The sequence below is a fragment of the Anser anser genome, assembly GCF_964211835.1.
Source record: "Anser anser genome assembly, chromosome: 12".
Taxonomy (NCBI): Eukaryota; Metazoa; Chordata; class Aves; order Anseriformes; family Anatidae; genus Anser; species Anser anser.
Window position 1 is genome coordinate 14,815,422 of NC_139733.1, and position 26,666 is coordinate 14,842,087.

Here is a 26,666-nt window from a genome sequence, read left to right on the forward strand (position 1 = left end):
TAGATGTGGGTTGTGGTTGTTGCTAGAACCGCTGTAAAACGTTTATCAAATAACAAGGTGAGCTGGGTAGCGTTAGGATTATTTTTCAGTCCAAAATTGAGTTTTTAGATTAAAGCCAAGGGCAGCGTGTCTCCTTGGCATTGAGTTGAACCCTGCCAGGCAGGACGGCGTGTTTGGCCAGAGCGAAATTAAACACATGGGAAGTTTCGGTAAGAGAAACCACACAGAAAGCCAGATCCTGCATTTTTGTGCCCTAAGGCTTTCAGCAGATTGAGATGAAGTTTAGGGCTAAGCAACGAATGCAGTGTTGGGTACAGATGGAAACAGCTTGTTGATGAGTAAGTTAACACAGCACTGATGAACGAGTCACTGTCAGACTTAAGTGGTTTTTATGTTCAATCAGTTTATTTGGCTGTTGTCTGCTTGCATCCTTGGAGCTTTTTCAGTTCCTTGTGGAAAAGAGCAAAAAATACAACCAGTTTAGTTTGTTTCTTCAGAAGTGTCCACATTAAAGAGAGCAGTGACAGTTAATGTAGTAGAGTTGCACAACACAAATGTATATAAATGTATAAACACCAACACAATATAAACTATATACCACATAGGAAACATAGTGCAAAAAAAAATATCTTCCATCAATACTCTGATAATCTGTGCCTTCTGGATACATCATGTCTATTCAGGTTCTAGGGCCATAGAGCATTAGGCCCCAAATGAAGGAATTCATTTAAGAGGAAACGACACATCCCAGGATCTCATCCTGGCTGTGTCCACACTGGTGCATTTTCAATTCTGCTGGGATTGTTGGAGTCCAATGCTCCCTTGGTGCCCAGACAGTGCCACCTCTGCATTGATCATGGTGTGATGAACAAGTGTGCGAGGGAGGTGGCCATCAGTTCGTCCAGGCATGAAGAGATCTGTTTGACTGCGCCGTGGGTTTTAATCCGATGAAAACATTGTTTCTGAAACTTCGTCACAGGGGGGCTCAAGCCTGGGGAGCCACATTGTACGTGGAGCTTGGGGCTGGCATGGTGGGGCCGTCTCAGGTGGGCAGCTGGCCGCTGCCTGCGGCCTGCAGGGATGCATGGGCCGCCCTGCCCTCCCCGTGTCAGGGCTCTTCATTGTCTCTCCACAGCTGAAAGGATCTCTTTTGGTGCTGTTAGCTTATCCCCAGCTAGGACAGTATGATTTGGCCCTCCCTTTCACTTCTGGACACCCAACTCCCCCTCAGCAGTGCCAGACTGCAAAGGTGTGCGGCCCCTCTCCATGCTCGGTGGATGCCAAGTGAAAGGAAGACACCTTGAGTTTTTCAGATAATATCCTCGTATTCAAGAAGACCACGGCAAAATACTTCCAACCTGCTCCAAGCACTCAGTTTGCCCAGGCTTCCCACCCCAGGACTTGCATAAGTGCCCCTGTTGCAGACAGGGTGAGCCGATAGCACTGTTTTTGCCAGTGCATATGGAGTGACAGATTGTCTCTTCTGGAGTGCATTTCCATCAGTGGCAAAATTACAAATTAATTTGCTTTATTTTTTGGAGCTCTGTGATCAAGGTTACTTGATCTGTGCCATAACCTCTTACAAAACAACAACTCAGTTTGTTATTTAAACTGATGTTATGGATGGAATATTATAAAGCATTCTCTACAGCTGTGTACAAGCATCCTTAGCGACACAATTTTATCTTTGAGAAATTTGGCTTTTTTTTTCCCCCTGAAAAAATGCTCGATGCTGCTTCTCCCTCATGGTTTTAATCATAGGCTATATGAAAAACTTTACAGTGGGAAAAGACAAAACAAATCCTTTCAGGTCTTGTTTGACCCATAGAAACCATATGCACTGGATTTCTGAAATAACAACCTGTTTAGAATAAGTATGATGAACGAAGGCCAGTGCTGTGGGGTGGGGCTCTTGAGGGCTGGAACTGGGTTAAGGGCTTTTTTATAATGCAAGGCTGTCCAGAAGCCTCATATCTGTATCGCTGCTTTTGACGCATGATGTGGCTCAGATGTTTTACTCAAGCTGCCAGGTTGAGCAACAATCCTCTGAAATGAAACACCCTGCTGGACCGGAGAGACTAGGGAATGGATTAGTAACTTCTTATTAAACACCCCCTCTCCTCAATAAACACCCCCTCTCCTTAATTTACATATGGATCCCCTGCAGATGTGGATGGTAGATACTGTTAACCAGGTGTCACCTTCCCAGCTGACTACACCCATTGACTCTTGCTGTTCAAGAACCAGTGTTGGCAGGCAGTCGGTGAGTTATGCTGTTCAGGCTTTGTAGCAGAGCTGTGTGAGAACCAAGAAGCCGAGATCTACCTGAAGGAGCAATTTTAGCTCTATATGTGGACACCTCAGGGCACAGGTGCCCCATAAATGTGGTGGCCTCTGTCCATACGTGGTGCAAAGGCACCATCTACCTCAGCTTTGCTCTACCAGCAGCAGGAAGATTTTTAGCCTTGCAGTGTGAGGCAGCACTGACCTCTGTAAGAAGGGATAAGAAGCACGACAAACAGCTTTGCAGCAGCATCTTCATGCAGAGAGGCAAGAAGCAGTTTGTTGCTGCCTGGTCACCACATACTTCCACTGTAACCCATGCTGAAAGCCCCCGGCTTGTCCTTTTATGCATGAAGCATTTTCCTCTCACTCAGGGATTTCATGGGATAGCCCAGTATATCTTCTGCCTGAGCATGGAACTGGATAAATAGCTAAATAGCTGTTCACAAGCAGGTTTGAAATGCAGCTTAAAGGTGCTCATGAAAACAGTTGAACCTGGCTGGCCATTGCTGAGCTGGGGTGGGCACACAGGGGTTGATTTTTTTGTTGTTTAATGGCAGAGCCGTACTGCTGGGACACACAGCCTCAGCAAGGCTGGACTCATGTAGTGCCACGATGCCAGTAACCCTTGGGAAAGCCCTTACAGTCACCTGGGCTGTTCTCAGCGATGCACAGATTGTCCCTTGCGTTAACACATTGGGTTCCCAGAGCTGCAGCTGCCCTCCTATTGTCCCCAGCTTGGTGAGCCCACCTCTGGGGAGATGTGGGGTCCCCCAAACTCACGGGAATGCCCATCCCTCCTTACACGGTCACTGTGCCTCAAGGGTTAACCAAGAGTTAGCTGGAAGTTAGTGTGCACCCACAGTCTGGGAGGAAAGGGACGTCGCTTCTCTCTGCATCTCCTCGCCTGAGTACTTCTTCAGTGCATGCTGCACCTTTTCCACCATAAGACCTTCCTGGGATGAGAAAACCTTTTTTGTGCCTTCTACTGGAGCAAGTGTTAATAGCTGTAAGTAGCCCCAAAGATGCGGCTTTGAATGTCCACCATGTACAGAGATGTCAGCCTTCGTAGGATCTCCAGTGAGTTTTGGCAGAAGCTATGCTGCTTTCTCTTCCCCAGTCACTGTTGATGTTCTTCTCAGGTTTTCTTTTACTTTAATGAATTCTGGTGCATGGTCTTCCTCCTTCTCCTGCTCTTTCTCCAGCTGTAATAAAGAGGAGTCACCGTTATCTGTGTCTGCTACAGGACAGAAGTGCATTAGCTACATTAAAAGTCTGGGCTTCATTATTGCTGGGTGTCCAGATATTATTGCCCAGAATTGAATGACTGTGTAAGTGCACATGTCAGTGCTCTCTTTTTCCAAACCATTAAGAGCCACATTCACCCATAGCTTCTTTTTCTGGCCCACTGGAGCATCTGTTTTTCCCTCCAGGGAGGAACCTCTCCAGCAGGTAAGCAGGGATTGCCCCTCTGCAGAGGTGCCATGGCAGAGGGAGGAAGAGGTTTCTGTCCCTCCAGGCACAGGAGGCCTGTGAGCCTGGGGAACGTTCTCAGCTTTAGGTTGTCATCTGAAGGGGAATAACTCATTGTGCTGCCTCACTTCAGTGTGGAAAGCCTTTATGGCTCTGCCCCTAAACTGCCTTGTTTCGCATTCCTGATTCTTTTCTGAGAGGGTCAGGCTTTGATTTTCTGGTGGTCTTGGCTTGGCTGATATGATTAAAAGGGAGCTGTTGTGCCATTAATTAAATAAACCAGTGACATCCGTCTTTAGTGCAAATACTGACAAGTAGGACAGGGAATGAGTTTATTTTCAGAGGCAGCAAGCTGATGGGCTGCTTGCAGCCATTTCAGTGGTGGACAAGCACAGAGAGCAGCCGAGGACACCCGTTGGGATCTGGAGGAGACGCGGGGCCAGGGACACATGGAGGTGACATGAGCAAGGTGGGTCTGACTGTGAGGACGAGGCGGTGCAGCTGTGTGGGATGGCAGAGGGACGCACCCTGGCTCTCGTTTTATGGAGGGGTGCCAGCACTATTCCTTGAGTTGAGCCCCAGACAAGCCATCTCCCCTGTGGTCTGTGTGGGGTGGTTAGGATAACCCAGGTATGACTGACAACGTTGTTCTACCTGATCCAGCCTCTGGTGCCTCTTCAGTAGCTCCTTTTCAAAGGGCGACTGCAATTTCTTTGCCTCTTCCTCTTCCTTCTTCTGTCTGAGGAGCTGGTTTCGCCGTCGGTGCTCGAGCACCCGCTGCAGCTCTGGCTTGCTCTCCACGCCCAAGCCTCTGTGGATCAAAAAACAGATAAATCAGGACTGGAGCCGCTGCACCGAATGTGACCCTGCCCTCTTGGCAGCTCCAAACCCTCCTTGCTCCTGACACCAAGGGGCCACAGCTTTCCGTGCGGGAATGGAAATTGCCCTTCCTTTGGCTCGCACTAGTTTTAGCATTATTTATGTGAGTGACGGCTTCAGCCGCGTTGAGGGAATTTTAAATAATGAAGATTTTTTTTTCCACCAGCAGGGGTAGTCATTGAACTGCAGTAATTGTCCTGGCAGCTCGCAGCCCAGGTTTGCTTCAGAGCTGAGGGTTGAGCTGATCGCTGAGCGATCCCTGTTGACGTGGAGAGCTTGGGTCGAGAGGCCAGAAGATGTCCTCTCCTGAGGTGGGCACCCGGCTCCCCTTCATCGCCCAACATGTCCCGAGCAAAGCTGTGTTGGGGGTGGGATCACTGGAAAGGAGCTATGGCAAGGACATGCAGGCAAGGCTTAAATACCTGGCAGAGATAAAAGAACTCCAAACAAATTTCAGAAACCTAACCCTTTGAATATTGCCATGCCTGAATTTAAGCACTAAGGTTTGTCTCCTGCATCTCGCCCTGGCCAATTTCCTATCAGCTTCTGTCCCCTTAAAGTGGCATGGATGTAGACATGCAGGTAGTCAAAGCTTTGCTGGCTTTTGGGCAGACTCCATTGCAAGTACACATTTTTGTGTCACGGAAGAACAGGTTATTAAGCGATCAAGGCTGCTTTTAAACAGGTTATCTTCTGCAATAGCAACTGCAACATAAGTAATTTTGCAAGAAAATACGGAAGTAGATGTAGTTGGCTGAAGTAATGTTTTTAAAGAGGAGTTGAAGACATTGCAGCTGTGACATGGGAAAGGGCCAGAGCCTGACCACTTTCCTGGTCTGGGTTTAACACTCATTTAAATCAGGAGGCTGAGAATATTTCAGGTCCTGAAAAAACAGTCATAGGAGAGGTGTTGTAACATGGGGATGCCTGGGGTTCCTGCAGCAGAGATGGCTTTTTCAAGGCTGGAGGCCTGCCTTGGGTTGCTGGAGGCACAGAGTTTGCAGTGTTGCCTTTGGATTTATTACTGCTCTTTGGTTTAATCAGCCTGTGTTGTTAATACCCAGAGGTGTTGACTAAGGTAAGGGTTTTGTTGCAGAAACTGCTGCTGTGGGTTGCTTCCTGCTTCTGCCTAAGGGGAAAATGCAAAGCAGAAATGGGAGCAAGCACCGATCCCTCTCTCTCCTCTCCTCCCCTCCGTAGGACCATACAGCAGAGAGCAAAGCTGTTGGATTTGCTGGTGACTTAAGGACGTGTATCAATACTACTCTTCCATCCCTCTGGCAGACCGGTGCCAGCTCGCTGACTGCTGTGAACCTGCACCAGTGCTGCCAGCATCGATTGTCCTGGGAGCCGGACTCACCAAGAGAGACTTTAAACTGATCTGGCTCTGACCAGACTCTAAGCTGGATGAATAAAGGCTTGATCTCTTCCTGCTTTTAAACAAAAAATAAAAATCTTTGGTTAAACATATTTTATTAAAAATCCCAACAAGAAGAAACCAGCCCAGATGGATTGTTGTTTGCTGTGGGATTTGTTCCACACATTCGCTGAAAATCATTTGGGAGGCCGGAGCTGTAGCAGGCTTGAACTGCTGCCTCAGTCACCGCCTGTCCCTGAGCCATGCAGCACCAAGGGACAGGGGCCGGGGACACAGGGTGGCCGTGGTGGGGCTGCCTCCTGCCAGCACCTGATGGCACGTGTGGGTACAGCTTGGTGACAGGCACAGGGCTCGAGGACAAAGTGATGATGCCACTTGGCATTTGCCAGTTTGAGGTTTAGCCCGGTGCCCCACGTCTGCTGCTGTTCATCTCTGCTGCCCTCACTGCAGGAACATCTTGGTGCTTTGTTCTGTGGGGGTTAAACTGGAATAATGTTCTGGGAGATCCAGGCTGAGGATGCTTGGTGAACCTTTAACTGAGCAGCGTCACTAGTTGGGATATGGTCGCTGTCAAGACAGAGTTTTAAAAATACCTGGCTGGTTTAGTTGGCTCTGCCTTGGTGCTGGAGAATGGCCTGGGCATGGTCCCTGTAATTTTTCTGCTTCTGTGAAAGTCAAATCCAAGCTGAGCCCAGGCAGTGCCAGAACTGGGTAATGCACCCTACTGGCAGGCGTGATTGTTTGCCCAATTAACGCATGTGTCTGGTTCTCATGATGAGAGCAGTCATTTCGAACAGAGGCTCTGCTCCTTTTAATTAGGGAGTCAAAGTGTGATCATGTCAGAATATTTCAGGGTATTCAGATCATTTCAATATAAAGCCAGCAGATTTCTTGCTGTGCTAAAAAGGCTCTGAACTGAGCATGCTTTTGTTGCACTGGCATTCAGACACTTTCCACAAGGGACTGATGTGGAGGTAGGTTCTCAGACCCTGGTGTCATTATCCCAATGTTGTATCCATACCCCCAAAGACTTAAACTGGGGTGATGGGGTGGGGAATAAGGGATGTGAATGCTAGCTGTATCTCTGCCCTAGGCGCCTCTTGACTTTTAGGGAAGCAGTGCAGATACTCTCACAGTGATGCCCTCACACAGCTCCAGTAGCTCCATCCAGCCTGCACCTCTCACTGCCTCCAGGCTGAACGTAGAGGAGGGCTGCACATTGGGGTGGGCTTGGCAAGAGCTTTGGAAAGACGGAGATGGAAAAAATAGGACCAGGAAGAAAACAAGTGTGAGACACCGAGAAGGGGGCTGCAGGGATGCCTTGCATCATCCGGCGCTTGTGGTCTGAGGTGGGTGGAAGCAGCGAGCAGCTCTGAAAAGGGCTCACCAGTGCTTCAGGAGGGCAGAGCAGGGGCCTTTAGGTCTGTTTTTGTTTAAAAATAAACTGCCACATCAGCGAAAAGGGTTACAGCAGGTTTTACACCGTGTTCATGTGCAGGTTTATCCTGCCCCTCCAGCATGCAGGCCGTCGCTGGCTCTTGTGCCAGGGCTCAGCGCTGCAGTCTGCGACATCCTCTTACCTCTTGTGGTTCATCAGCAGCTCCCTGTGCAGCTCCTGGTGACTCTTTGAGGCTTTGACGGGGTTGAGGAGCTTTTTAGGTTTGATCAGGTCTGGGTTTCCATCTATGTAGTCTGGGTGAGTCAGGATATTCCCGCTGTTGGGATGGTCCCGCTGTATTTCTGTGTACATCGAGGCTGGAAGACAAGAGAGAGAGGTGGCAGGAGAGGTGGCACCCGAGGGGTGTGGGAACCCTCTGCTGCTCTCCTCCCCGGGCAGGTGGCTGTGCTGAGGCATTTTGCAGAGGTTTAAAAAGTATTCCCTTTGCTGGGAATATAAATATATATTTAAAAATTTTCCCTTTGTGTTGTTGGAGAGACATGTATTAATTAGATCACTTCTAAATGACTTGCCAGCCACTCGCTTCGGTGGCTGCAGCATTGAGTGCCAAGGACTAATTAACACAAGATCAGCCCAACTAAGGCTGGGAGCAGCCATACCACAGGCTGTGCTGGGCTCTGCTCCTGCGGAGGGGAAGCTGCAGGATTTGGGGGGCCTGAGGAAGCACTGCCATCAGATTTTGGTGATACCCTGCTGACCTAGAAGCCAGGACCCAGCCCTATGCCGAGGAAAGCATAGTTCACGTGTGCAGTAACAATTTGTGTGTTCTGGATGTGAGAACAAGGGCCTGCAATTTTCTAAATGGTGGCAGCTTGGATTTCAGGCAACCCACAGGTTATTCTCGCTGCTGGTATTTTCCAAGTTCTCTACACTTCTCCTTTACAAAAAACAAACAAACAAACAAAAAAAACTATACAAAGGGAGTGCAAAGCACGTTGTAAGACGGGATGCATGCAGCGGGCTGTGCTTTAAGTGCAGAGCTGACTGCAATTATTCCAGTGCATGGTCTAATCAGGGGCCCAGGAAAAGCAATTAATTCCTGACTACTCACTTGAGCAATCTGAGTTTACCAGTAAGAACAAAAAGTCCCAGAAAAAGGGTGTAGGCAGCTCCACAGCTCCAAGTGTTTCATTATTACAGTATTTTGGGGTACCTAGTGTGAGGCTATATGGGTTGATGGAGCAGCAAGGAAAACAGCTTTTGTTCAGTAATACAGTCTCCCTCTCTCTTATCGCAGTCTCATGTACAAAAGGAATAAAACCCTTTTAAAAGAGAAATCAATAATAATAAAAAAAAAGCACGAGAAAGCAGGCTATGCCATTCTTTCACAGTCAGTAAGTACTCAGCAAATGTAAAGTGGATTGCAATCAAACAGAATTGTGTAAGAAATAATACTGCTGAAGAAATGATTCAATATCAAACAACTTTTCATTGAATGTTAATGTGGCCAGTGCCCCGCTGCTTTGGGAACAAAGGAAAACAGATCGGAGCCCATTACATGAGTGTAATTGGGGTGAATAGTTCGGTACATATTCAAAGGGTGCTTGGAAGCTGGGACCAGTGATTTCTTGTACCGGGTTATGTTCCCATAGGATCACACGCGGCTGTTGGCAGCAGGGAGGGAGCGGCGCTTTGCTGACTGATGGAAGCACCAGGCTGGATCTCACCCTGCTGCGGCTGGTGCGCGGGCTGGAGAGGTGCAGAGCTGCAGAGCAGCCAGAGGTTAAGGCAGCACCATCTGATGGCTGATTTTTGTTACATGAAAGCTGTTTTTTGAACAGTGGAACACACACGGGGTTTTCACCAGGGTAAAATTGCTGTGGTTTGTTCTCCTAATTCTTCCCTTTTGGGGGTCTTCTTTTCCATAGGAAAGGAGGCGGACAAAGGACAAGAAAGGAAGGTACAAAAGTAAAGGTTTGTTTTGGTGTGAATAAAATAGATGAGCTTCCATTTCCAATGACAAAGTGGTGGCTTTATTCTTCTAACGAAACAAGTAACTTTCGAAGAATGCCAAGAGTTTTTAATAGGAGCACCACTCTTGGTCAGCTGCCTGCACAACAGGGATTTCATCTGGAAATGCCCCCAGGATGATCAGGGAACTCCCCCTGCCCTGGGGGCCCCCTGGTTTTGCAGAATTTTGGGGCAGTGCCGCGGCGAGCCTGGAGGTTTTGAATTGGAGAATGTGGCTATTTCCAGGCTGCAGCAAGGTAGTGCTGCATGGCTGAGGTCTGTGAAAAGCAGCAGCGTTGTCAACCTATTTACCAAAGGCAGATGGGGGGGATTTTCCCTGAAACTGGTACAACTGGAGAAAATGTTGGGAAGGAAGGAGTGGGAGGAACTGAGGTGGGCTGGAAGCATTTCTGCCCGGGTGGCTGGTAAATCAGCATGAAGAAGTGCTCACAAGGAGTGTAATTTGCCTGAGCAGAGCAATGCTGCCGGGGCCAGGACACTGCAGGCAGCTTTTAGCTTGGTCGTCACTGTTCTGGACGTGCCCAGGGGCGTGCAGGCACCCACACGAGGATTTGTCTCGTGCTGCTGTGTGCCAAGCTCGCTGGTAGGAGCCATGAACCTCCCTCCAGGAACAGCACTTTAAGTCACCACAAGACCTTAGCATGGAAAAATTTAAGGAATGTCTGCATTTGCATTGACCATTAAAACACAAAACCAAACCCAAAACCAAACCAAAACAGTGGGACCTGAAGCACAGCTTGGGGTTATGCTGGGAGTAAGGACAGGACATCCTTTCTGCAAGCAAAAAGGGACCCTGGGCAAAATGCTCCTCCTGCAGTAGATCTGTCGTCTTCGAGACCTGATGTAATTCATACCCGTGTATGGGGAGACAGACTGCTATCAGACTGTGTTTTGTCATTATTTATAGTGCTGGAGGTGTAAATCAAACCAGGTCTCTGTGGTGGATTTACAGCAGGATGTCTGTTTTTGCATGATTCGGCTGTAGATCAATGAACAAGCCTCAGCTCTGGCACCTCCTGGGCCACCACCATAAATCGGCGATAGGTGTTAGACATTTTTATATTGTTCTTGGCAAGATATAAACAACAACAAAAAAAGCACGTGCATTTTTGACACCCTCTGCTGTACTCGGAAAGACAGTGTGACCTTTCAAATAGAGCTGCTTTGGACTGTGGCTTTTAAAAAGCAGCTGTATTTGCTTCAATGAATTTACTGTTTTGCTTGCTTTTAAATATTTTCCCCTTCCTCATTTCTAGAAGCCCGAGGCTTTCTAGGAAAGCTGCATTTCCAAGAGTCTTTCTGTATGTACAAAGCAAGTTTTTGGATGATGAGGCCAGGGCTGCTGGCACATCTCTGGACTTCAGGCATGGCACAGCTCCTCTCCTAGCCATGGCTGTGAAATGAGCTCCCAGCCTTCATCTGCCTCCTGGGAGACCCCATGGGAGATGTTTGGCACCTCGGAGGTGCTGGAAACCTAGCACCCCCCTCCCTGGCCTGTCCCTGGTCGTGGGACTGCCTGGAGGAGGAAAATGATTTTTTAATAGCTTGGTCTGCTCTGACTTAAAGCAAATCTTGGGTTCCTGGAAATCCTTATAAATCCCCCCGTTCCTGGGAGACTTTTGATAGAATTGTGAGTCTGCAATTCTGGCCCAAATTCTTTCCACTTCTGATTATGCTTGGCCTCAATCTTTTGGGAAATAGCATACCAGCTTTGGAGCGACATTAAATGCCTTTGAAAACCTGAATGTCACAAATAACACCTTAAATACACCCTCAAGGGGTATAAAGTGTGGTGTGCTGCTTGGGGCACCCGGAGGACAAAGCTCTGAGCCTGCTCCTGCAGAGGACAGGGATGCTCGTGCCCAGGGGCTGGCACAGCTGCTGGGGCTGAGCTGCGCTTCCCTTGCTGCTGCTTTTGGGATTGGGGCTCAGAGATGTCCTCCACAGGGCATTTATTTAGGATTTAATGACTTGTCTCTGCGAGGCTGCCCCTCTGCATTGCGGCCACGCAGCCTGTGCTGCTCCCAGCCGCCGGGATGAAAATAATCCCCAGGAATGTTGTAAGGGGATTATCAACCCCAGGCAGGGCGGGCAACCAGGGTGCCGCTCCGGCTGCCTGGCTCCAGCCACCCTTCTCAAGGGGAAAGTACAGAAGGGATTGGAGAGAAAATTGAGTGTTTTCAGTCTATGCGTTTCCACCGTCTAAAGTGTTTGCAGACTTATTTCTGCTGAGAACTGATTTCCCAACAAGAGCATCTAGGGAGAGCTTTTTCAATAGTGGCAGAAAATGGCCAAACTGCTCTTGTTAAAAATATTTTATGGGAATCCCTTTCTGGGCAGAGAGTGAGGCTCCGTGAAATGTCATCCATGTAAAAATAGGCAGAAGGCATTATTGGGGGAATGGGAGCCAGGGCCAGATGTGGTTATTGCTCGTAATTCCATGAAACCCTGGTAATTGGTGGAAGAGATGAAACGGGAGGAAAAATGCAGACTTTCAGCTCACAGCCCCAGGTCTGGGTTTGCAGAACCACTGACCTGAGGTTTCCTGGGCTGAAATGGTCACTTAAAACTGTAGCCTATGGTTTTCCGAGTGCCTGGAATTTGTTCATGAATACTTCTTTTTTTTTTTTTTTTAAAGAGAACCAGCAGATTAATGACATGCTACTGAAAGAAGCTGGTCACACACATCCCACAAGGAATGGCGCTGCAAACAGTCTTGCTTAATACAGGTTGGCAAAGCTAGTTTCAAGCTATTTGCACGAGTAATAGGAACTGCAAAATAATCTGAGTCCGTGACACATCTGCCTGCAACAGTGGGAAATCTTCCCTTTTCAGGAGATTTTTTTGCCATGCCCAAGAACTTGGTGTTTCTGTTCTGAACTGCCACGGAGTGGTGTCTGCCAGAGAGCAAGCACAAGATGCATCAGCTCCCTGCAGTGCTGCCAGCTGCCCCCAGCACCCAGCTCATCTCTTTTAAAAGCCTCATCTCGTGTAAATTTAGCATTTTCTTAAAAGAACTCCAAACAAAACTTTCTTCATGTTGCTGGGATCCTGTTAAGCACATCAGTGCAGAGCGGTTTCTGGCGTGATGTGGGAGAAACTTTTCAAAATGAGAAAGAATTAGAAATATATATATATATTTATATATATATTTGTGGATAAGCCCACAATGGGAAGAAATGGAGCATGGGGAAGATTTCTGAGCTGGATTAGAGGGTGCAAAGATATTGGGGCCTGCACATGTGTATTATCTTTACAGGATCTAAGCCCCATTGTGTGGGCATGGCTGCCCCAGCATTTCTCACGCCATGGACTCATCCTGTTTGCTCCCAGGGGAGCCCTCCTCTCCTGAGGATAAGTTTTCCAACCCTTCCTCCCCTCGGGCAGCCCTTGGGAGCTCCTGATGCACTTCTTGCTTTAAGGGTTATAAACACGGTTATAAACAATGTCTGTTTGTGGTCAGGACATTTCCATGTTTAAGGTGGAGCTGGAGTTTGGCCCTGTGGCCTCTCCCACTGCAGTGTCATGGCAGAAGAGGTCATGTATGTTCAGTCCTGCAAAGAATTACGACGGAAGTTGATCTTTCATATCGGATTCTTGAATTCTTGACACCTGTCAACTTGCATGATTTTCCTGATGTTAATGAATAGTACTTTATAAACACAGAAGAGCTGGGGCTGGGAGGACTCTAGAGCTGCCCTCATCCATGCTGGCTTCAAGCAACTTGTCCTGACCTTACAAGCTGAGGGCTGAATTCCTGCTGGGACGGACCTCAGTGACTGCTCCCGCCATGCTCCTGCAGCAGCAACACGCTGGCAGTGCTGGGCACTGGCTGCCGTGTGTCTCAGCACCTGTACACGTGGTGCGGACACCGGATCAAACAGGGCAGCTGGGAGCAGGGACTTCCGCAGGCGGTGGTGTATCGGAAAGCAGGAGTTGCTTGGGCTCCCCTTCACAGGTGGCCTGGTGACGTGCTGTCTTCGCTCACAGCACCCCAGGGAGGAAGGCTCTCAGGATACCCAGGTGTTTCTGCTGCCTCAGCATTTCCCTTGCACATTTACAAGTGAGAAAAACACGGTGGGGTTGTGCCTGCCTCGCAGACCTGAGAAGCACAAACACCCGTCCTGCCGTCACATTAATGACTGCCATGGCTTCCGGCCCTGGTGATGGAGATTAATAATAATAATAATAACACGGCGAGCCTGAAGCTTGGCAGATGCTGCTCATTATCCTCCCCATCCTCATTGTGGTTTTCCTCTCCCCTGGCTCCTGCCGTGTTGGCAACTCGGGAGCCTCTCGTCCCAGGGGCCTGGCTCGCTACCCTTGCTTGTCACCGGGCGACCGCGTCGCCGATGAATGATACGCGTGCTCCAGAAAGGAGGCAAAGAGCCTTTGTCTGCTTTTAATCTATGCTTTTAAATAATTAAGCCAGCCTAATTCTGGTATTTATAATGCAATGAGGCAAATGTAACTTGATGTGGCTGCTCTGGGAAATGGGTCCCAGCTATGGGGTCGCTCCTCAGGGCAGAAGGCGCTCACCACAGGTTGGCTCAGCACTGAAATTCAGAAATTAACCCTGCAGGGCGAGAAAGGGAAAGACCACCGTAATGGAGGAGTAAGAGCAGTGCTTAGTGATGAGCGGCTTTGTAGGGAAAGCGGCAACGTGCCGGTGTTTCTGGCCCTTCCTCCTGTGAGGGGAGCAAGGGGTTGGGCCCTGCTGTGTCTGTGCTCGCTCAGTCCCTGCTTCCTGTCACCAGTCTCCGCAGATTTTATCATCCTGGGGATGCCAACAGGCGTGACACGGCCCCACATCTGGCCCTGCTGCCCCACAGCACCATCCTGCCCCTGCACACACATGGGATGGGGCTGCCACCAGTACACCCAGTGCCACCACCAGTACAGCCAGTGCTGCTCACCAGTCCAGTCCAGCCTGAGCTCTCCACCAGTACAGCCACTGCTCTGCCCAGTCCAACCAGTGCCCCCAGTCCCACCCACCCCTGCTGAGCACCCGCCACCAGCTACAGCCACCCCACAGCTACCCCATAGGAAAGGACCCTGAGAGAGGGATCCCAGCTGGCTGGGGTGAGCTGAGCCCTCTGGTGCTTGGAAGTTTCTGCACGGGTTTGGGCTGGCTGAGGGTAGAAATGCTCGTAGCGTTTAGGCAGCAGCAGCCTCCTCTCTTGCTGGAGACAGGCGGGACTGGGCATGTTGGTTAATAATTTCATTTAATTACCTTGGACTGTGATAAGCAAGGGTGCCGAGGCAGGGATCCCACTCTGTTAAAAATTACCAAGGAAAGCCTGCCCGTGCCTTTTGCAAGCGGCATGTGGAACGGCTCGATTAGTTTTGTTAAGCAGTGACAGATGCTCAGCAGTCCTTGATAATGTTGCAAACTTGCTTTTAATATATCATCAAATATTTGCTCTGTGCATTTGCCGACCTCTGTAGAGACACGCATCAATCATTAATGAATGTTTTAAGGTAGCTCAAAGGTATTTTGTGGAATGCAGAGAAAATCATTTCGCTTTGAACCGTAGGGATTACACTAGCAAGTACCCCCTGCCCAGCCTAATTCCTCCCCAGGAACATCGAATTGTAGCATGGGTTCTCCTGGGGAATTCCCTGTGGGATATGGGTTTGTTTTGGAAGGGAAGCTTCTGAAGTGCCACTTCAGAACTACAGAAACATGATATCCCAAACCAAACTTAAAGCAGGGTCCAAAGTCACCTGTGCACAAACAGACACGCGGTGCAGAACACCCCCGCGGGGGCTCAGCAGCCCGTGCCCAGCAAGTGCAGGTAGGGGACACGGGGACACGGGGACGTGGGGACCCCCAGGGCAGCTGGGGGGCCCTGGGCTTACCTGATTTCCGCAGTGTGGCCCTGGGGAGCCCGGTGGCCCCGTGCTGCCCCGTGTCCCACGACATGGGGCTGCTGCTTCTGCCCGCCTGTGCTCCTGCTGATGGACTTTTTGGCCGGGTCCCACAAAGCTCCTGCCTTGTCTCTCTGATGGGGGTGAGGACGGAGGCTCCCGTGGTGGGGCTCCGTCCCAACCCGCAGGGACCCCACGGCCCCCCAAAACTTGCTCCTTTTGCTTTTCGTTGCCGGATGATGTTTTCCCAGGCGTGAGGAATAAACTAGTTGATTTTTCCCCCCCCTCTGCAAAGAAAACAGCTCCCTGCCTGCCCAGGTGCCTGAGCGTACTGCGAGGTTGTGTCTCTGCTCCACGGAGGGTGATTTCTCCTGAGTGTGCCTTAACCACGCTCCCGGAGAAATCAGATCGGCCCAGAGGAAGCCGCACGCCCACTCTCTTTAGCAAGCACTGCAACAGCAAAGCCCGGCACCAGGGCAACCGCTCGTGTTATCGTGATCATTCCCAGTGCGTTGCAACACCCGCTGCGCACCAGCGCTGCGCCATCCCGGGGGCAAGGGCATGGGGGGAGGCGCAGGGGCTGAGCAGCCTGGTTCTGCTGCCCAGGGCTTGTCCTGGGCTGGGGAGCCTGAGGCTGCGGAGATGGTGGGGGGAGAAGGAGCTGAAGTGCCCCAGTGGCTCCTTTGGGCTCTCAGCTGGATGCTGCCCATCACCCCATGCCCGCTGTCAGCCTGGGCTTGCAGAAGCTCACCCAGTGTTGCAGTCCCAGGAGGTGGGCAGGTATGGGGTAAAGTTATTTCCGTCCAGAGGAAAGGGACAAGGGAAATTTGGGGGCACTGACAGCCACAGTGCAGGATGCTCCAAGCCCTATGGAGGTCTAGGGGAAGAGGCCAGGCTGCCATGGGCACTGGGGTCCTTATTCCCTCATTTTCACCTCTTCACCTTTCGCTCCTCTCCCTGTCCCAGCGCTTCTCCCATCCCGGCCGTGTTTTCCAGCAAAGGGCTTGGTGGTGCTGGCTGTGTGCAGGGCGCCCCAGCTCATTTTGCCAACCCCCCCATGCAGCAGCATGCACTGCAGGAGCTCCGACACTCACCCGAGCCACCACTCACGGGCTTCCCACTGCCACCGGCACACCTGGGCTGCAGGGAATATTCCTTCTGGAAGAAAAGAGAGAAGGGGAAATGGGGAAGGACTGTCTGGGTATTACCCTGCAACAGAGGGTGAAACGTACTAAGAGCTAATGGAGACTTTAAAAATCTCTATATTTTTAACCTCCTTTCATTTCATTGACACAGAGACTCAAAGCAGGAGCAGAGCGTCCCCGCTGGCCCATGTTCCCCTCTGTGTGTGTTTGTGCAGATGTGAGCTTGCATGCATCCCCACCACCTGCGGGCTGGGCAAGGGCTGTGTTTTGGAGGTCACCGAGAGCCTTTGCCTCCAGACAGGGGCTGTGGCAGCGGGGGGTGTCACAGAGCAGAGGCTGTGCTGGTTGCACACGCTGCCCAGGCTGCAGCCCGACCTGCAGCCCACACCCTGCCCACGACTTTCAGGGCTCTGCTTTGCTGGCAGTGGGTCTTGGCATTTTGGGACCTGCCATGCTGAACCTGAGGCAGTCTGATGGCAAAGCTGTTTTTCTAGGAGTTCCTTGCACAATGACTCTCTCTGCTATCTAAATTAGTCGGCAATTTTAACCTCTGCTGCTGAGTCTCTGGGATTCACAAGAAGCCTTTGTATTCCTCTGTAGCTCCCTGAAGGCTATTGTGTCAAGGCAGCCGACTGCAGGGTGATATTAATCTGGCTCCTCCAGACACCCTGCCTCGATCAAGGTCTCGTTTCTTATGAAATGGCTTCATGTCCCAGCGTGGGGTGACAAAGAGAGCTCGTCCCTACACCACTCCTTTCGGGAGGTGTCACCACACAACCTGCTTGCGTGGACACGTCCCCTGGGCCTACTCTTATTAAAAAAATCCCAGATATGCCAAGTGGGTACCCAGCACTGGCTCCTCCGTGCCTGGGCCCCACAGACAGCCCAAGGGGAGCGCAGTGCCGGGGCCATGTCGTTATCAAATCTCCACTCCCAGCTCGTGATGGGGAGCGTGGGTGGCAGGGAGTGCTGCTGTCAGTTGTAATTGGGCTCCCTGCCCACGGACAGACTTCTGGCACCGCTGAAGTCACCCAGGGCTGGGGCAACTGCTTCACCCTCCTGCTGCAGGATGGACACCTCCCACTTATGTGGAGTTAGCCTGGCTGTTAAGTGGGGTTAAATGCAATAAAGCAATGTAAATAATGAGTATCATCGCACTGTGTTTTATTGGTTTATTGTACTCCCAGACTTCCTGTGCATCACCCTGACTCCAATGCGTGGCAAAGCTCTCCTACAGCAATGGAATGCCTACAGGTGGCATTTCCTCAGGTGCAGGCTGCTTTGAACCACTGGCTCTGAGCAGGAATCCTCCTCCCCGGTTCCTGCTGAGGGGTGCGATGCTCTCCTGCAGCTTGAGGCCAGCCTCCCTGAATGAACTTGTCCTACACATGGATGCTCTGATATCTACCTGAAGCAAAGGTGATAGCTGGTAATTTTGGGTCACATTTGTGCTTTGTTGAAAGCAGCCAGAGAAAAGAGCCCTCATCCTGGAAAGGGAGAGGAGGATGGCTTCAGGCAGGTTAAGATTGATACAGGTGCCATTAAGGTGCAGCATCACAGCATCTATGTTGCACAGTGGCCAAAGTCTGAGCTAATGAATTAGGCAAGAAATTGCTGCAGTCAGATCATGGTGATTAAGACGTATTAACGTGGGTGAAATGCCACCCAGACTGAGAACTGATCTGCATCTGCCGCAGACCCGGTTCTGGGAGGCAGCAGCAGGGCTGGAAGGTGCCCAAGCTGCTGGTGAGTTGGTGAGCTCGGAGAGAGGTGCTCTGTCTGTATGCTGTAAGAACAGCTGCTGACACCAGTTCGATGAATGAACACATCTGTTGATTCACTGGTCTCATTGCTTAGCCCAGAGGCTTTGAAGGAAGTTGTGATGACCTGAAACAACGCATTGCGAGCTGGCAGATCAAAGCCAGCATTTCTGCCTGTGATGAAGCCACAAAACATGAGATGCAGAGATAGGCCGAATTGCACCCTATCTCTGCTTTCTATCAGCCCCAAATACCCTCTGCTTGCTACTCCCGGTGCTCCTTATGAAAATATCTCTGACATGCTCCTGGACGCTGGGAGATTGTGTAAGCTGTTGCACATATCTCATAGTTTACTGCTGAATTCTGCTCTATCTGTGCTCATTTGCAGCAGCTGGGACTGATCCAGACCTCAGTGAAATCATCCACTGGAAGAAACTTCTGAGGATTAGTAAGATTTTTTCCCATCTGTGATGTAAATGCACAAAAATCTGTCAGGCTGATTGTTTTGCTGCAAAGTCCTGCCATGTGAGGTGCTGAGGCTGATTGCATCCAGCAAGCTGGTGCACATGCTTGCCGAGACGATCCCGTTTTTATTTATTAATTTATTTATTTTAAGGAGAAACACAGAGAAAAAGGGCAGCGTGTCCCAACACCTAGCATCACAGCTAGCTCCCCACTGGCCCTGCCCTGAGGAAGTGCTGCAGTTCAGGCTCCTCTGCCTCGCAGGGGCAGAGCGATGCTTGGCGGGGAGCTTGGCTCTGCCTGTCCTCTGCTCCAGCCCACTGTGGCACAACGCTCTTTTGGCAGGGTTTGCGATGGGGACTGGCAGGCACCCAGGTGTCGGTGTCCGGGTGCATCCCAGCGCTCCCAAGCCAGCAGCTGAGAGCTGCTGCACTGCCCATGTCACGGCAAGGCTCTGTGCTAAGCATGGGAAGCTCAGAGCCTGGATGAAAAACCTGCCTGCACTGGCTGCGGCCCCTCTGAGCTCCCACAGCATTGAGGGCTTGCTCCAACCCAGCTCCCTGCTGCCCACGAAGCTCGTGGCACCATGCAGAGAGATGAAGCCACCTTGCAGGGTCCCCATGCCACCAGCTTGATGTCCCTTCTCAATGACCCAGCGTTGCTGGAGAGCGATGCGGGATGCGGGAGTGAGGTGGGACAACCCAAACCCTGGTGGTCCCGGGATGCCCTGCACCCTGCTGCCCTTGTCCTGGTCACCACACGCCTGCCTGCCCATGGGTGATCAGGTTTGCCAAGCCAGGCTGCGAGCTTGTGTTACTCCTGGTCCCTGGCCATGGCCATGCCTGTTCTCACTATCATGTTGCAAAGGGCTTTAAGAAAGATCAAGTTAGTGGTGTTACATTTCATTCCTGGTCTTTTGACCTGCGCAAATCTGCAGCATTTCTTGGGTTGGATCAGAGGTGGGAGGTGGACACGCGCAGGCACTCTCAGGAGGGTGACCAGCAGCCTCGGGGCTGCGGGACACCCGTGGTTTGTGACTTGGGTTTGTGGGAGGCAGCCGGATCCGACCCTGCTGTGCCCATGCTGCTCTCAGGGCGTGCCGGCCAGGTGGCCACTCTGCTGCCGAGTCAAGTGGAAAATTTCAAATGCCTCAAATAGCGCTTCGTGTTATTTTATTCATAAAGACAACACAATTTGACACAGACGAGTGCTGCGCTGACCTTTGTGTGCCTGTCACAAACACCGCTGGCTGGGCCGGTCGCAGAAGGCAGGCCCAGCCCTCCCGCAGCTGGGGGAAGTGGTGAAACAAGGCTGCTTTCAGGGGCTGCCCACAAACATGGCACCAGGAGCTCACGCGAGGCAGCAGCACCCTGGGAGCAAGGCCCTGCTCCTGCCCGGACCTCGGCCGAGCATTTCCTGCAGGTTAATGAGTGCGAGCAGTGGCCAGGCTCAGGCCCCTGAAGGGCACGGGGAGGCTCCCGGCAGCTCCCCAACACAGACTGGAGCCGTGTGTCCATCCACCCATCGGCACGCTGCCCCCAGACCTGATGCCTTGCCCCGGCCCTGAGGCATGCGTCCCCTTCAGCTCAGAGATCTTTGCTCTGGGGCCTTGCCACGTGCAGAGCCCAGTTCCAGCCCCTCTATCTGTCATCAATACCTCCATCGCCTGCCCAAGCACTGTTAGCAGCACTTCTGCTGTAACGAACCATTATTTTAACCTGTCTTAAGAGCTTATTTTTGCCCCGTGCAGTAGGTTTGGTTCCACTGATGATGTGGAGGACCGGGCTGCTATTTCTGGGGCTGCCACTGACTGCATGGGGAGAGCATCAGTCACTGGCACAAAGGGGCTCTGACAGTTTCTGAAGGAATTGCTGTCATGCTGCAGAGAGACCATTAAGAAACGCTAAAGAGCCTTGAAGAATGGGGTTTTGCAGAGAGTGAGGCTTATGCCACATGAGTGACGGGGACAACATTTACTTGTGGCGCCGTGCCAGCTGCGGCGGCATCGTTCTGTCATACACAGGCACTGCAGGTTAGGGGCCAAGGAAAGTGCTGTGACCCCTTAGCCTGGGAAAACGGGGTTTGTAAGAAACGGGGGCAGAAGGGAAGGGGCCACGAGGGAGGAGGTTTGGCTGCTACCTGGAGCAAGGGCAAATGCCACCCGCCAGGCTGTGAACAGAGGAGGCAGCGGGGGAAGAGGCGAAACGTCCCTGTTATCGCAGGCATTATGAGAAAACAGCAGGTGCTGCTCAAGCGAACCCCCTGGAGCACAGGGAAGCAGCAAAGTAGTGAAGACTTTAATTGCTTTAATCCATTTCTATTTGAGGACCACTGAGCCATCCCGAACCTGGTAGCTGCTGCATTTCCATGCAGAGATCTTCCCGGTCTCCTCCCTCCGTGCTGCGTCATGTGCCCCAAATTATGCTGAGCTCCTCTGTGGCTCAAGCTGGTGCTGGAGCTGGCGAGCACCACCGTGCCAGCCACCGCCACTGCCAGCTGAGTCTTTCTGTATTTTTTTTTGGCTCAAGTTGGTGAAAAACTCCTTCCCAGTGGCGCGGCACAGACCCTCCCTGCAGAGCACAGCCAGCTCTGTGGGTCAGAGCCACCCTATGGGGACGCCCACACAGTGAGGACAAGGACAAGAACAGGGTGTGGGGTGCAGACACCTGTTCCCATGCACTTTGCACCCCAGGAGGGTTGCTATCACATTGTTTTTTTCCCTCTCCTTTACCAAAGCCCAGAGCAGTGTCTGTGCTTAATCAGAGCCCCCAGCTGTCACCACCTGTGAGACCTTAAAGGGCAGAAGAAGATGATGGGGCAGGTTAAAGCCATCCGAAAGGGGTGTTATGGAGGTTTCGGGACCAGCCCTAGCTCCCCTGCCCTGCCCTGTGCTGTGTCACGCAGAAGATGAATCTTGAAGATGTTTGAAGCATCTGATGATCTTATTTTCCGGGAATGTGTTAAATTTGCCTAGAAATGGGCTTTTCTTCAATATCTCCCTCCTGTCATAGGCACTTAGGAACTTTTCTGGTGTACAAAGTCATCGTCTCTTGCTCTCATCCCTCTGAACCAGTGCTAACTGCAGGCAGCACACGGCAAATCCTTTCCCTGAGCAGTGCAATGCTGCAGGACACCGAGGTATCACAGATCCAAACTGCCATCTGATTTTTGGACTTGCTCCTGGGGCCAGTGCCACAAAACAACTGGCCTTGGGGTTGCCCGCTTTGGCCTCTTGTGATCAGTGTCACCGTGCCAGGATGGGCACCATGCTGGTCCCCTCTGTGGCCATTTGCTCCCCATGCTCTGCTGCACTGGCATGGAGCAGCCCTTTTCCTTCTCATTATAAACCTCTCCTCTGCCAGCCACAGACACAGCTCCTCTTGTTTGCCTTACTTGGTCCTGCACTTTCCAAAATAAGGGCCCAGGATTTTTGTAGTTGGGATAAGGGTTTCCAAGCTCTTGAATGGCGAGAACCAGATTCTTCATCCATTCAGAGCTTTCATCTAACACCACAGACTTTTAAAAGTTTTAACATAGCTTTTTTTTTTTTTTAATTTTTCTTTGTAGCCTTCACCTCTGGTATCATGTGAACGGTGTGTTATTGCTGGTGAGAAAACTCCATCAAGTGCAGCTACGTGTGCACTTCTCATGCAGGGTGGGTGATGGCAGAAGGCTGGTCTGGGGCAGTGCCTGCAGCCCCCAGGGGTGCTGTCCCGTACCCCTGCAGTGCACACAGAGGGTTTTAGGGGATGGCTTCCCAGCCCCGGCTTCCAGCGTGGGCAGCCAGGTGCTGCCGTGCCAAACAGGGCTCTCCCTGGTGCTGGCATGCTGCCTCTTGTTGTTTTAAACCAGCAGCAGAGTAAAGCTCTCCTAATCACGGCTCATCTGACATTAGTGTAAACTGACACTCTTGGGAATTTGGGGACAGAAAAACTTTCCCTGGGGAAATGGCCGATGTGCAAACCCTGGCTGCCCCGGGAGCTGTTCTGGGGGAGGCTGCGCTTGTGGGGTTATTCGAAGGTGGATTTGGCTGGGGTCAGAGGGGAGGCTGGTGCTGTGCAGGGCAGTGAGGGTCTTGCGGGCAGGGCACCAGCACCCTGAACTGCCCCGGCTCCTTGAAGCACCCAGGCAGGGCACTGTGAGATGGTGGTGATGCCAGAACAGGTTTTTGGGAGCAGCCGCAGCCTTTGAAAGGAGAAATGTCCTTGGAGCCCCGCTGGCAACCTTTCCGGTCCCTTTTGTTGCGGAGCAGGGGATTGCCTTGCGCTCCACATTCCCTGCTGCCAGCCCCTTGGATGGCTGCTGTGCTCGGAGCTTGAAAGGGGCTCTGCTCAGACTGCTAATCGGGCAGCGCTGGCCCTGGTCCCGCTCCCTGGTCCCCTGCAGTCCCCTCTATGTACCTCTGCAATGGGTCCTGGGGGAAGTGGAGCTTTCCTGCCCATCTCTGGAAGCTGCTCAGGGCTGCCAGTGAGGGGAGAGCTCTGGGGAAGGTTTCAAAGCCTGTTCAGTACCAGGCAAAAGCCATCGGGAGGATGGCACAGATAGCTGTGAGTGCAGCGGGGCTGGGCTGGGAGTGCCGAGTAGGTGGCTCCGAGCCAAGCCTGACCTAACCAGCTTAATTCCCTGGCTGCAGCAATGCCCTGCAAACGAGCCAAGGCCCGGAGGTCGCGGCCACGTGAGCAGAGGGCTGGGGATGAGCTGCAGGCTGAGCTCGGCCCCTGCTGGGGGGGCTGCCCTAGCCCTGAGCCCCGGGGGTGCCGCAGAGCTGGGCTGAAGCATCCGCACCTCTGATGGGCAGCGGGGAAATGGGGGGGCTGTGAGCGACACCCCCTGTACCTGGCAATTGTTTGAGGGACAGGAAAATAGACTGATGTTTGCTTGTCCCTCGCCAGCCCCGGTTCTCCTGCTGGGTGCTGGGAGCACTGGCCAGGACAATGTGAGACAAGGTCCTCAGGGACGGGCTTGGTGTTTGCTAGAGCTGCACTGCTGCTCCTGACCCTCTTGAATTATTGCTCGGGGGGAAGGTCAGAGCCCACCCCCAAAGCCCTCCCTGGGGAAGCCCCAGCTCTGGGGCAGGAGCTGGGGATGCTGAGGGGTGCAGGGGAGGACCAGGGCTGCTGTGGCAAAGTCCAGGCTCACCGTGGCTGGGGAGCATCACCCCAAAGTGTCTGCCCCGCACTGACTGTGTCTGCCATGAGCATCAACGAGGAGGCCAAGCTGGGAGGATTTTTCTCTCACTGGTTCGCAAGCTCTCACTAAATCAGGCACTGGAGCAGTTTCCCACGGCACGCAGGCTAACTCCTCAAAGCTTTTCTGCAAGTTTATTACTGCCTTGGCTCTGCAGAAGTGTGAGAGGGGCCAAGATCACTCAGGCTTTGTTTTATTCCTATCTTACATTCAGGTGTTTACCAGCCCTGAGGGATTTGCTGTCCTTGCTGGACCGTGTGCTGTTAAATGCTGAGCATTGCTTAAAATCAAAGGTACAACTAAGTCTTCTACTCTAGTTGCTGTAACTGCTGGAGATTGTTTCCCTAGGATAGTGGGAATGCAATTTCATGGACTTTCAAGTGAGGGGGTTGGTTCATTTTCCCTCAGTTGGGAGGGAATCTGGGTTAAGATGGATGAAGAGCTGGCGACAGTTTTGGGCCACTGGGTGCTGCTTGCCTCTAGTCGGGGTCCTAGCCTAACTCTCATTCTTTGACGGATTTTCATTTACATTTCACTTTCAGTTTCTGATAAAGGGTGAAGGGAGAGAGCACAAGTTTCAATTTCTTGAAGCCTTTAGAACATCATAAGTCTGATGGCTGCTGCTCGAGTCTGGACAAGGTGAAAGCACGAACGTCTTCCTGGTATTGCTCTTGACAATTTGAATACGCATTCTTAAAACAGTGTCTTGTAATCTGAGTAAGATTGGGTAAGAAACTCAAACAGAAAGACCTGCCAGTTTTTCCTGACCTAGCATGGTGTACGAGGGCATTTCTGGGAAGAAGCTGGGAGAGAAGCTGCAGAGGAGCCGGACACCAGAGCAGAGCGGCCCAAGCACGCGGTGGTGACACCTGGAGACGTGGTGACGCATCTCCAAGCACAGACATTATCAGACGTGAAAGCAAAGCGACACCTAATGACATCTACAGCACGGCTATCTCCAGTCACCTCCACATGGCTCTGACCCCTTACAGCCCTGCTTCTTTTTGCAGCTCTGTGGCCTCTCTCCTGGGGCATCTGGAGGAGAGCAGATGTGTGTGGTGCTGTTGCAACCTGCCCAGCTCACCCCTGCTCTGGGAAGGAGCTGGCAGCTGTTCACAGTCCAAAAAATACTTGGGGATGTCACAGTGCACATGCATGGGGTGTCTCCAGGGGCCACAGGGGTCATGGGCGCAGCTCTGACCTCCAGCGAGTTTCTCACCGGGGATATCAGGAGTGCAGCGTGTGCCAGCAGACAAGCGCCCCGTGCTGCAGGGGAGTTTGCTCGCCCCTGGTTTGGGCCAGTTAGGAGCAGGAGCACAGAGATGGGGAGTGGGGGCCAAGGCTGGGCTGCGGGTGTAGAATGGGGGCTTGCTCTGTGCCACATCTGCAGCACACAGCCTGGAGGCTGACGGGTGCAATCAGACATTTCTCCCCAGAAACCCAAACTTTGTCCTACTGCCATGCTCCGATCCCCTCCTCGCCCTCCTGAAAGCCCTGGCAGGGCCCCAGCGCTGAGCCCATCAGGTGGAATTACTTAAGAGCGGGTCCCTTCCCCCTAATCCCCGGCTGCTGTCACCGCCTTAGCACGCGCGGGGCAAAACAAGCCACACGTGAGCAGACGGTGCCTTCTCCCTAAACCCGCCGCCGCTTCAGCCCGCGATGAAACCTCTCCGTTACCTTTTTCCCGTGGGTCGCTCCCATGGTCCGGCACGTCGTCAGCACCCTGTGGGCACTGGCCCCGCTATGCCCAGGGGGACAGGAGACCACCACGCAGCTCCTTCTGCCCCGGCTGCCACCGCGGGGAGCCGAGCTCCAGCCCATCTGCAGCGGGGCCGGGCGGGAAGGCTTGCTTTTCCTCCCTTCTCCCAGCACGTGGAGAACTCATTTTCTTCGTGCACCTCACGGCTGGCGCTCGCCCAGGCTCTGCCCGGGCACAAAGGCAGCTTTCATGCTGCGGATGCCCGGTTTCTAAGCCAGGATCCGTATTTTGAGAGGCTGTGGAAGATTACAGTAATTGCACTTGACAGGGCAAGATGTCACAGGACGCGGATTCGCCCGGCCGCGGGGCCCCGGCACCCGTTGGTCCTCACCCGTGGCATCCTTCCCAGCCGGTTCTTTGGTGCTTTGCTGAAATAAATCGGTACCCAAAAAATAAGGCAGGACAGCCCCTGCACTGCCCACCTGCGTCCCGGCTCTTGGCTCCTGAGGCATCGCTGATTTTGCAGACCTACTCCTGCAGATGCCCCCGCTGAGCCGCTGTTAGCCCAGGCTCTGGGCTGCTGACATGTGGGGGAAACGACACTGAGGGGGAGCACAGTGGTCGTCCAGGTGGGCACCAAGCCCAGCTCTGCAGCAATGCAGCTTTCCAAATGCTGGGGCACTGAGAAAACAACTCCTCTGGGGATTGCTGTCCCTGCATCCACCACCCTTTTGAGATCTTTTTTAAAAAACGTGCAAAATTAAATTTGCTAAATAATTATGGCACTTAAAGTCATATTTATAACTGGCCCCTTCCCCCCAGTAACCTTTGGGGCCTTTGAAAAACTCTGATTTATTTACAGGGTGCACTAACTTTGGCAGGAATGGCTCTTCAGAGCACTGGCTGCTGCTGAAGGTCACACAGGAGCTGCACTTTATCTCTCCCTGTTTATTCAAAATTGTGGTGTACCTTAGTAACTGCTCAGCAGTGGACTCGGAGCTACTTATAACTGTCTGTAGGATGCTGAAACATAGATTTCCTTTAGAAAGGCTTCTGGTTTAAAGCCAAAATAGTGTGCATTGCAAAGGGCTGGGAAGAG

The 26,666-nt window shown here is 52.0% G+C and overlaps 1 protein-coding gene and 1 long non-coding RNA gene across 2 annotated transcripts; both read right to left on the reverse strand.

Moving 5' to 3' along the window:
- Window positions 1-383: 383 nt before the first annotated feature.
- On the reverse strand, window positions 384-26,391 carry FAM107A (family with sequence similarity 107 member A). Its single transcript, XM_083796277.1, has 5 exons — window positions 25,546-26,391; window positions 16,409-16,472; window positions 7,594-7,768; window positions 4,411-4,567; window positions 384-3,488 (listed from the first exon to the last, which is right to left on the reverse strand). Exons 1-5 carry the CDS (start codon window positions 25,687-25,689, stop codon window positions 3,381-3,383), a joined length of 648 nt encoding a protein of 215 aa, XP_083652403.1. The 5' UTR covers window positions 25,690-26,391; the 3' UTR covers window positions 384-3,380.
- LOC310880457 lies at window positions 12,059-15,423 on the reverse strand. Its single transcript, XR_014571692.1, has 2 exons — window positions 15,306-15,423; window positions 12,059-14,019 (listed from the first exon to the last, which is right to left on the reverse strand). It is a non-coding gene; the product is annotated as an uncharacterized lncRNA (long non-coding RNA).
- Window positions 26,392-26,666: the final 275 nt, after the last annotated feature.

What these genes read in the sequence shown, in the direction of transcription:
- FAM107A (XM_083796277.1), bottom strand. Translation starts at nt 25,689, where the DNA reads ATGGGCTGGAGCTCGGCTCCCCGCGGTGGCAGCCGGGGCAGAAGGAGC. An exon ending in CTGCTGATGAACCACAAGAG is followed by an intron (nt 4,568 to 7,593) that starts GTAAGAGGATGT and finishes TTTGATCCACAG; the next exon opens with AGGCTTGGGCGTGGAGAGCA. An exon ending in GGCACCAGAGGCTGGATCAG is followed by an intron (nt 3,489 to 4,410) that starts GTAGAACAACGT and finishes TCTTTATTACAG; the next exon opens with CTGGAGAAAGAGCAGGAGAA.